Here is an 11,799-nt window from a genome sequence, read left to right on the forward strand (position 1 = left end):
TAATCACATCTAGGCAAAACTCTGTGGCAAATATTTGTGTTCCACAGGTGAAGAAGCACACTCACAGATGTCAAATGCCTCACTCAAAATCAAATCTTAAAAAAAAAAAAGAAAATTAGCTTTTTATTTTTCCTTAAGATTTTTTTTTTTTGTCCAAGTGTATGCGTGTGTGCAGATGTGTATCACGTATACAGGGTACCTGAGAAGGCCAGGAGAGGGCACGGAACCCCCTAGAACTGGAATCACAGGAGGTTGTGACCCACCCCACCCCCCCAGGTGGTGTGGGTGCTGGGAACCAATCTCCTCCGGCCTTCTGCAAGAGCTGCAACTACTCCTAACCACAAAGCTATCCCTCCATCTGGTCTTCTCCTTTTAAATGCCAGATGAGTCAGAATTAACTCTGCTCATCACCTGAGCTGACCACCTAACAGCGTCTTCAAGGACCACACACCCAATAGGATGTTTTGTTTAATTAGATCTTTTCTTTATTTACACTTCAAATGTTTTCTCCTTTCCTAGTTTCCCCTCCGAAAACCTCCATCCCTTCCCTCCCTCCCCCTGCTCACCAACCCACCCACTCCCGTTTTGGGCCCTGGCATTCCCCTATACTAGGGCATAGAACCTTCACAGGACCAAGGGCCTCTCCTCCCATTGATGACCGTCCAGGCCATCCTCTGCTACATATGCAGCTAGAGCCATGATGTGTTTTCTTTGGTTGGTAGTTTATCCTTATTTTCTTTCTTTCTTTCTTCCCGCCCCCCCTCACCCCCCCCCCAAGGTTTGTTAACTGAAATCCAGTGTAAATCTAAACGGCTAAGGAAAAATGTGAAGCAGCACGCGGATCAGACCGTGAATGAGGACGACAGCGAAGGGCGTGACTTGAGACAAGTGACCTCCACAACCAAGTCATGCAGGGTAACAGCGCGATGGCGCGGCCAAAGCCAGCGCAAATGGGCTTCTAGGGACCTGTCAGTCTGGCTGGGAGGTTGTGGGATTAGAGCCTCAGCCACAGCCAAATTTTCATCTCAGTTGGCCCTGGAACGGAGTCCCCCTTTTCTTTTGAATCAAGAGGGAAAGGGATGCTTTGGGTGTGAAAATTTTTAAATAATAGCAATGTGTAGGGTAGAAAGTGAAGATTCTGCCCCTGGCTACTTACTTCTTAATGGCTGCCAGGGGGAACGACTTAATCTTCACGATGGAGTTTTTCACTTGGGTTTTGTTTTTGTTTTTGTTTTCTGAGACGGGATCACATTGTGTAGCCATAGCTGGCTGAGAACACATTATTTACATTATTTGGACCCGAATAGCCTCAACGTCACAGCGATCCACCTGCCTCTGCCTTCCAAGTGCTGGGATTTGCCTCCAGAATTCTGGAATTAAAAGCATACACTGCCATGCCTGAGCTCCACTCGAGTTTTTGATGACCATGTCTCAATTCCCCACCCCCCTCTCTTGCCCTTAAGAAGGGAAGTTCCAACTCGTGAAGTCTGGACCCTGCAGAGGTTGTGGATTGGTCACGTCAACCAGGAATACAGGACACCACACATCTGTGGACCAATAGAGAAAACCCTTTTCACAGAAGCTTAAGAAACCCATTGAATAACTAAAGACAGATTGAGGAAACAGACTCTGGGCTGGTTAGACACCCACACAAGGCTAAATCACAGAACATCTGGAAGAATTCTTATCTTCCATTAGCTGAAAAGCCAACAAGCCATTATTTGGCAAGGAGAACTTCTTCCCCTGTTAGGTTTTTAATCGTATGGTTTGTATTGATTTCGGGAAAACTAACCTTATGAAAAAAAGATCATTCTGCCACAGTGCCCATCAGTAATGCTTTGGTATAAAAAAAAAAAGTTAATGCACCAGTTTATATTCCTTCAGAGACAGGGACAATGGAAAGAGATGGGATCTGGCTGTGGGCTTTGCAGACATTTTTTCTGTAACGTGCCAGATATGCAGACTTTTAAGTGTTGGCCACGTGTTCTCTATGACAACCATGTAACTGTCATTTTAACTCAAAAGGAACACACAAAATACCAGGAAAGAAGCAGGGCCACCTTCCAATAAAACGTTATACTTACACAGGTGGATGTGGTCCATGGGCCAGTTTGCCACCCTTGAATACAGACAAGTATGCATGGATGGATGATTCTCCATTTAACACACAGAAAGCCTTTAGAAGCTATGATTTAACCTTGAAATTCTACTGACCTTCAATGCTACTGTGCTCAATAACCCCTATATTCGAATTACTATATACTCCCATGAGATGCATGAGAGCATTTCATTGCTCATGTTTTCTAAATAGGAAAACAAGCAAGTAGAAACAACTTTAGGGAAATATGTTACTGCTTATGCCAGGACCTAGAGAAACCTATCCTCCACCATGTGAAGGGTCACAGCTCAGATAAGTGCACATACTGGAATACGCCTTTAACCACCCTCCCTAACACCTTTCATTTTCTTGCCAGTGTAGGAGAAAACTGAACTCACTGCAGACCAGCAGACCCTCCTGGATTATATTATGGATTCATACAGCAAACAGAGAATGCCGCAGGAAATCACAAATAAAATCGTACGTACTCTATCTGAACAATATGCTTGTTTAACGTTAGCATTTTCTGTGACCTTTTACTACTTTTTAAGGTGGGATTTATATGTAAATGTGTTATTCAAAGTGATTGTTTTCTGAGACTTCAAGTTATATGTCCAAACTTTTATCAGCATTAAACAATTGAAAAAGAAGTCTCAGGTCTGTCTTATAAATAGTAATGGTTTTCCAAATATGACCTGTGTCTTAAATTTTCATTATTCAAGTCAGATTTCTGTCCTTTAACAATTTTATGTTGGGTTATTCTTTTCCTGTCTATTTATTAATCATTTACTTTGTCTTAAAATTTAGTTAAAAGAAGAATTTAGTGCAGAAGAAAATTTTCTCATATTAACAGAAATGGCAACCAGTCATGTGCAGATTCTCGTAGAATTCACAAAAAAGCTTCCAGGTATTTTCTTTTAAATAATAAAAATTAATGTTCTTGAAATATGTAAAATGTGCCATTACAATATGAATCACTCTGTGTATGATATTTTTTTTCAGTTTTAAAGCATTCTTATGTGATCAGGCCAATCGCCAGGATTTCTTTTGCTAAGTGGTTTTCCATTAGCAATTACTCTACTACATTGTACAGTTTTTCTGTGACACTGAAGAGATACAAGTCACTTAAACATTTCTAATTACTAGAGACATGAAAATTTAGAGGTAGAAAACATACTCAGAATCAAAATAACTCTTCCTAAATTCAGTTACTAGAATGCTAATCCTAATATTCACAAGGTTCTGAGTTTGACCCATAGCACTGTGTAAACTGGACCTGATGGTTTCTTTTAAACTCTGCCACTTAGAAGGTGGAAGCAGGAGAAACTAAAGTTTATCATCATCTTTGGCTGCATATTAACCTTTGAGACCAGCATGGTATACATTAAATCCTGTTTTTTAAAACTAAAACAAAACAAAACAAAACAAAACAAAACAAAACAAAAAAACCTTCCAAATCCATAGGTCAGAATTGAGACTCTGCAAAGTTGTTTATCTGTTATTCCATTAGTAGTGGTTGAGGCCATACAAGTGCACGGCTGTTCCCTTCAAGAAGGGTAGTGAAAGGGTATTAACACACACACACACACACACACACACACACACACACACACTACTTGAACAGAGAGGAATTGAGTTCAAGAAAACCTAAGAGCCGTCAGAAAAGACTATATTCAGGTTAGACATTTTTAAGATTGATTTTTACTACATATTTGTGTGTGTGTGTGTGTGTGTGTGTGTGGCCAAAGACATGGGCCTGATGCCTGATGTTGGATCTCCAGTACCCATGTAAGCAGCCAGGAACAGTGTTTATGTTCGTGCAATGCCAGCACTGGAGAGGCAATGACAGAAGGATCCCAGAACTTACTGACCAACCAGATGAGCTGAATCAGTGAGGTCCAGAGTCAGTGAGTCTGTCTCAAAAAAATAAAATGGAGAGTGTTTGACGAAGCTACTCAGTGTTGACCTTTGACCTTCACAAAGCCACACCCACATGTATAGATGCATACACAATTAAAAATGCACACATGAACATATATGCCACCCTACACACACACACACACACACACACACACACATACACACACACACACAGGATGGGAGACAAAATTCAATAATAATAATAATAATAAATCAATAATAGAACAATGTCTTTGGCATGCTCTTTGATTAAGTAGAAAGGCAAATTGGCATTAGATGGTAGGGGCCTAACTAGGAATGTAGCCATTGCTTCCTGGGTGGTAAAGAGATTTTTAGGAAATGATGAAGTTCTTGTTACAGATAGATGGTCTTACCAGGGCTATGAGGTGGGCTTGGGCGGGAAGAGACAGGAAGCAGGGCGATCCGTTTCTATGCCACTGCTCAAGTCTAGGGAAGAAGGCTCAAACTAAGGTAATAAGAGTAGAAGAGAAAATGAGGAGGAGTGGACGACGGATTTGAAAGTCCCTGCACATTGATGAATGGTGATATGTATAAGGGAAGGGGCTGTGTGCTGAGGTGTTAAACTCATGAACTTCTCCAGTAAAGAAACGGAAGTACCAAGCCGCATTTCCCAGCATGCATCATTTGTGTCTCTGTGGCATCAGAGCTGTTGAAGAAGTGATTCAGATTGTTTCAGTGAAGAAATGATTTGCAAAGTTAGCCCCGGCTACCTAATCAAATTAGTCTCAGAAGAATTTTAAAACATTAGTACATTTACCATTTCATAGGGTAGAGTGTAATAAATACCTTCAGTCGCAGCTTAATACTTATTAAATTACAGACAATAACTTCTGACGTAGGTTTTAATTAGACCTACTCATCTGCCTTCTTTTTGCCAGCATTATGCTATTCTTTATTAAATATGTCACCAAGAGACATTAGCCTAATAAAACTCACAGAACGCAGAAAGTTCTCACTGTCATTGAAACTTTAATATTCTCTTGCTTCTCTACTAACAATGAAAGAGAAGCCTAATTTGTTATATGCTAATTAAGGTGACACCAATCTAGATTGAAAACTGAGATCACACAAAAAAATAATAAAAACCGTGAGAAGAAATGAAAAAGGTAGAGGGTGATGAGATTTTAAAAACTATGTGAAGGTATTTTTTTTTTTCAGTTCAAATGGTCAGTTTCTTTTGATCTGCAAAATAATGGGTGAGAAGATGCAAATGGAAATATCTTAACTCCTCCTCATTCCCAGTCCCTGGATTCAAAGGGAGGGTAGAATGAATGTGTGTTCAGTACTAGGGAGGAGGGATAAAACCTTAAAACACAGGAAGAAACAATAGACAAAAGGCTCTGTCAATCATTTCCCCCTAATTGCAACTGTAGAAATAACATGACAAATATCAGTAATGGTAGTAGATCACCAATATTGAAAGGGATTGGTGGGAAATTCTGCTATCCATAAGTACATTCTTTGTCAGTCACTGTGCAGAGGGATGGAGGCCCAGTAAGGTGAAGGCATAGTCTTGCCAGCAGAGGAGCCCATAGGGTCTCAGGATAGTGACCTTTCTGTTAGACAGGGCCTTATGGAGGCTAGACTGACTTCAAACAAGTGGTATCATTAGAAGACCTTGAATTTCTGGTCTCCATGCCTTTATCTAACAAGTATTGAGATTATAGGCAAACATCACTCATATCCAGTTTCATATGGTACTGGGGAGGGGTTGGAACCCAGAACTTCTAGCAGACTTAGACAATCATTCTACCAACTGAGCTGTCTCCAACCCAGATACTCACTATTAATCCTTAACACTACTCTCTTTGAATGCCCATTTCTTTTTAACACTCTCCTAATCCATTAGACATTCTATAATGGATAGACAACCCCCACCTGGGTGTGTGAGTGTATGTATGTGTGTCTGTCTGTCTCTGTGTGAGTGTGTGTGTGCACAAAAAAATTGTGGTCATTCATTTATTTATTTATTCATTCTGCTGCCCAACAAGTAATATCAAGCATCTATTATGTGCCAGGCATTGAAGGTACAAAAGTGAAGTAGTCAGTATCTATTCTAAAAAGCTTATATTCCTTCCTAGGAAGCGGCTAACATATAAGCATGAATCCATTGTCTCATGACAGGTAGTGGTACATTCTGTGGGCAGACATGAAGCAGGTGGCATCTAGTGAGAGCCTGGAGTTTTACACAGGATAAGTTTGCAGTAGATAACTAATGCCTGTTGTGGGGAGGGACAGGTACGGGGATACCAGAGAAGAACATCCATCTCTGGAACAACAGTGCACTTCCAGATCTCAGGAGAGCCATGGTCTCAGCATATCAGGAGGAGAGAGGCAGGACCTCAGAGCTGTTTCTGGGGGGCTTCGAGGACTTCGTGTCTTCCAGATGACGTTCTGTTCCTTGAAACTAATAGTTCTTCCTCAGTTTTGTCTGCACCTTGCGTGGTGCAGACCATAGCCCAGAAATCATACCTCAAAGTGGCACCAGTCATCTAGGGAATACGTTACTCATTCTCTCCATTCTGACTAAGCCTCACAGGCCAATATTCTGGCTCTGAGAGCTTTTGCTTTCTGAGTTGACCCTGCATACCAGGTGTGGCCGGAATAATGGCTCAAAGAGAATCTGCCTACATCCTCCAGTTTGAGGGCTGCTCCATCCGAGTCAAATGTTCTCTACAGATAATGCATGCACTTGCTGTGCAGTTGGCATCTCTCTTTTCACTGCATTTCTCCAGTAAGCCTGACTCAGTGGAGACAAAAGTCAAGCTTCTCATTGGGGGTCCAGCAGGAATCCAGTTGACTTCCCCCGAAGACCTACTGTGAAACAACGACACTGTCAGTTGATGCGAAGGCTTTCTCAGTGTGGATGATCTAATGATGATATCTTATTGTACGCATGTAATCGTATCCTATATAAACAGTGTGAAATATTATTGGGCAAGCATGACTCCTTGACCTGTTTGATTATCATCATAGGGTTTCAGACACTGGACCACGAAGATCAGATTGCTTTGCTCAAAGGGTCCGCAGTGGAGGCCATGTTTCTTCGTTCGGCGGAGATTTTCAATAAGAAACTTCCTGCTGGACATGCAGACCTGTTGGAAGAAAGAATCCGAAAGAGCGGTAAGTGACATAATTAAAGAGTTTTTAATCTAAATGAAGCTTGGTGTTCAAACCATGAAGATGGGCCCTAGTCTACCAGGCAACATTACATGACCATGCATGAAGAATGGCTATAAAAATTATAGATTAAATAGGTGGGACTTTTGGAATCTTGGTTCAAAAATTCTCTTAATAACAGCAAAAAATTCTTCTCTGAACTAAGATGAAGACCTGTGAAATATTAAAAATTTCATCTGATTAAAAATGGTACAATGGAACTGGGTCTATCCAGTTCAGAAAAAAAAAAAAAGATTCATTTATTCCTAATCTGTAGGTATAAAAGACTAGTATCAAGCTATTATCCATCCTATTCAACATAAAATAAATAATTATAATCAGTACTCATATATCATTTCCCAGATTCCAGACATTGTTCTGAATAATTTGCATATGGTTTAGTCAAAGACTGAAATCATCCTGAGATGAGTTCTATTATCACCCCTACTTTAAAGATGAGGAAGCCAAGAGAGAAAGCTTAGGTCTCCAGAGACAAACAGAAGTCTGATCTCAGAAGCCATATGTGTTCTTAATTTTGTTTACTTTGCAATGATTGGAACTAAATGGAGCATTTCATGTAATGGGCATTTGGCCTTCTGCTGAGCTAAAGCCCCTATCCCCAGCTAGAAGCCATACATTTAAATCAATATACTACACTACCCCTTAAGAGACAAAGTGAAATCATTCCACACATAATTCAATTTAACTTATTATGGAGTGATACTCTGACAGAAAATGCCAAGAGATTCTGGGATGGACTTCCATAAATTCTGTGTAATTTATTCTTGTGGGAATCCTTAAAATAAGGTGTTTTTATTTCACTTTTGAGATTATGGATGGGTTGGGGAATGGAGTTGGAGAGATAGCCTCATCTAAAGATCTTATTCTGTGACTAGTTGGAACAAGATTAAAGACTTCTAAAACCAGTATTCTAGAACAGCAATCAGAAAGAGGTATGTATTTGTATTATACACGCGCGCGCACACACATACACACATACACTCACACACAGACAAACACACATTAGAGATTTTCTTTTTAAACTACCTTACAGTCATAATGTTTTCTTAGTTAAAAGTTGACAGTTATTTTCAAGACCCTTGTATATATTTCCCCAAATCCTAAAGTACAGTTGCCATCATTAGCAGAGTTTAACAGTACATACTTGTAAAAGGTACACTATTCCCATGCAGCCACCGATTCATTAGTTTAATGAGGATTTAGGGGCGAAGTGCCATGGTGAAGAGATTAATCAAACTGCCTCCTTTGTAAAATCTAAGGTCTTGTAAAGAGAGAGAAAGCTGTACAACTAAGATGAAGCCCAGTAAGATGCAGGAGCAGAGCTAGCTGAGAGGTGGTGACCTCTAGGTGGGAAGCAGGGTGTCTGGAAAGATTGAGTTAGCATTTGAACTGGGCCCTGAGTGGTAAAGCATCTGGAGGCTTGGGGTGCATTTGTAGGACCAGTGTGGTCCTACAAATACAAATACAAAGGGCCAGTGTGGGTGAAGGATAAAGACCAGACATCTTGGGCGAGTGAGGCTGAGGCTATTAGATTTAGGCTTACAAGAAGGGGAATGGAGACGAGATGGTTAAGAGCCTTGAATTTTGTTATTTTCTAAGTAATATTGAGATGTTAAAGGTTTTTGAACAGAAGAGGGAGATATGGAAATACATCTTTGCAAGTTTCCTTAGGATAAACCAAAATGGAAGACTCCTACAGGGAGATAAGGGAATTTCAAGGGTGTAATCCCTGTCTCTGGGGGGAGGGGGGATGGTTGAAGGATCTAAGGCTGTTGTCTCAGACTTTCACTCTCTGAGAGGCATTGTGTTGTCAAGAAGTATGGATTATAGTCTACATTTTTAAATTATTGAATCTGGCCCAGAACAGGTAGGCAACAAGGCAATAAAAAAACTACCAGATAAATGTCAGGTGACCTTGTATTAAGTTTTCTCTCTCTCTCTCTCTCTCTCTCTCTCTCTCTCTCTCTCTGTGTGTGTGTGTGTGTGTGTGTGTGTGTGTGTGTGTGTGTGTTGGGGACATGTGGATGTGGATGTGTGTGTGTGTGTGTGTGTGTGTATGTTGGGGGTCCTAGCACATGCTACTTGGGGTAGAAGCTTAATTGCTTCAGAAACATCTGGAGAATTACTGAGAGGAAGAATGGACGAATGCATGGAGGTTTGCTGTCAGCTGTCTTATCTGCCTCTTGCTTCCCTGGGCTGCCAAGAATCAGCCTTGGCTTGGGAGAGGGTCCTGAGAAAGGGGTGAATGGGAGCAGCAGAAGATGTGACTCGCAATCAATGATGGGTACAAGCTGACAGCTTTGTCTTCTGTTTGAGATAGCTTTCTAGATAGTTCCTGGATTGTCCAACTGAAGTCAGAAAAAGTAGACAAATTCTAAAAGAGCTTTGTTAGCTCTCTGTATAACTCAGCTCTTGCAGACCAAAGCCCAGTCTTTTATTTGCATAACAATTCAATCATTTACTCCAGGTTCCCTTTTGATTATCCCATGAATCAGCATTTTGTGACCTTAGTCCCTGGATTCTTAGAAAAAGACAGCAAGCACATTTTTTTTTTTTTTTAACTTAGCAAGACCTGCGGTTCACTGGGCATAGCGCTTGTGGTTGCCAAATCCAGACATAGAGGCTATTTTATGTGAGAAAGTTAACTTTCTGTATTCCAACTCCTTCATTGCCTAAGTTAGGCTGTCCTTGAACTTGCTCTGTAGACAAACCTTGAGCTCAGAGATCTGTCTGCCTTTGTAAACACAACCAGTAAGCTTAGCCTGATGGGATCCTGCCCTAAGATTACAACTTCCACCACGCCTAGATCTAAACTCCATCTTTCCCAGGCTGGCCTTGAACTCAGAAATCTGCCTGCCTTTGTAAACACAAACAATAAGCTTGGTTGAGTGGGATTCCTGTTCTAGAATGACCACTCCCTCACTTCCTGGTGCTCCTATTTTATTTGAACCATGAACCTTGTTTTGTGTTTTTTTTTTTTTTTAACTGTTTCTTTGCCTTTATTGACTCATTAGTGCAGATGCCTCTGTTTATTTTTTATTGTTTGTTTGTTGGTTGGTTTGGTTTGGTTTTGGTCTATGAAGGCCCTCACACAATTCATATTGCATCCTTATATTTTGCATAGTTGAGAAATTCTTTTTTTTTTTTTTTTTTTTGGTTTTTCGAGACAGGGTTTCTCTGTATAGCCCTGGCTGTCCTGGAACTCACTTTGTCGACCAGGCTGGCCTCGAACTCAGAAATCCGCCTGCCTCTGCCTCTCGAGTGCTGGGATTAAAGGCGTGTGACACCACTGCCCAGTGAGAAATTCTTGAACTCATGTTTTCAGAATTCTTTCCCACAGCCTTAAGGGCTGTCCTGAAGGTCACAGCATTTGCTGAGGAACATCAGGTGCATTCTTGCTTCCCAGACTCAGGCTGTTTCTGATTATTATGCAGCCATTAACCTTGGCAGGAAAAACATTCTCCCAAGAAGGAAAGTGAAGGAAAACATGTACATTATTATGCAAACAAGCCCTACATGCACAGCAACCTTCAGCACCCATGGAGGCCCACATCCTATTGGCCCTGCTCTAGGGGCAGGAACTGTGTCACAGCGTCCCTTCCACAGTCATGCCAGACTGGCACAGAAGGATCTTCCCAGGTATCAGAATTCCTAGTTTCTCCCTCCCTGAAAACTAAGTGCTAGGAAGTTGTTTTTCCCCAGTCCTTCTGGAAGCTGTTAGTCCCAAAGATCAGGCACCTGTTTGGGATCTGTGTGTTAGCTGAGTGCACAGACCGTGTTGACACAGGAACTCTGCTGTGGCACCCTCTCCTTTCAAGATGAGCTGTCTAAAGTCCATTCAGGTGGCGCATAGCATAGTTGCTGTAGAAATTAAAATATTTTGATGAGTAGAGATCTGAAGGGGAATTAATTACCCAGATATTCTAATCTCTGTCTCTTTCTATATATCTCTATCTCTTTCCCCCATGACTGGATTTCTAAGAGGAACATTCTCCATGTTATAAAAGTAACTTTTGCATGATCTATTACAGGGCTTTACTCTAGCTATATAAGCTTTGGGTCTTGGTAAAAGCAAATGACAAGATTAAATTAAACATGCAAAGGATTTATCTATGAGAATCTCTGAAAAACAGAAGGGGAGGAAGCAGGTTTGGTGAGAGAGAGCCTTCCCTCTACTTTATTGATCTGATGCCCATGGGAGGGAAAAAGAAGGCTTGACTGGGAAAAGACTCAGAGCACAGGGCTGAGGAGGTCTAAGCTAGGGTAAGGAGAGGGATGAGGTTAGAAATGCCCACTGAACCGGCCCACAGAGGCATGCTGTCTGTGATCAGCCTGCAGCTGGAATGCAGCTGACATCAGCGTGTTGTTAACAGTCACAAGGCAGCAGCTCTCAGGCTGTCATAGACCCACAATGTACTCTTGTAAAGGGAGATCTGAGTGAGGCATCTTCATATATATCAAGTTTTAGACCATGAAGATGCTTGTCTTAGTCAGGGTTTCTATTCCTGCACAAACATCATGACCAAGAAGCAAGTTGGGGAGGAAAGGGTTTATTCGGCTTACATTTCCATACTGTTGTT

At 41.2% G+C, this 11,799-nt stretch overlaps 1 protein-coding gene across 5 annotated transcripts in view; it reads left to right on the top strand.

Annotated features, from left to right (window-relative positions):
• The window catches only part of Nr1h4 (nuclear receptor subfamily 1 group H member 4), a 79,376-nt gene that overhangs the window by 51,139 nt on the left and 16,438 nt on the right, over positions 1-11,799 (top strand). For all 5 annotated transcript variants that reach the window (XM_021204674.2, XM_029542132.1, XM_021204675.2 and 2 more), the window contains 4 exons: positions 779-915; positions 2,480-2,578; positions 2,906-3,005; positions 7,016-7,162. In XM_021204674.2, coding sequence (XP_021060333.1) covers positions 779-915; positions 2,480-2,578; positions 2,906-3,005; positions 7,016-7,162 — 483 coding nt within the window. The remainder of the gene's footprint in view (positions 1-778; positions 916-2,479; positions 2,579-2,905; positions 3,006-7,015; positions 7,163-11,799) is intronic.

This window comes from Mus pahari, chromosome 9, assembly GCF_900095145.1.
Source record: "Mus pahari chromosome 9, PAHARI_EIJ_v1.1, whole genome shotgun sequence".
NCBI classification, from domain to species: Eukaryota; Metazoa; Chordata; class Mammalia; order Rodentia; family Muridae; genus Mus; species Mus pahari.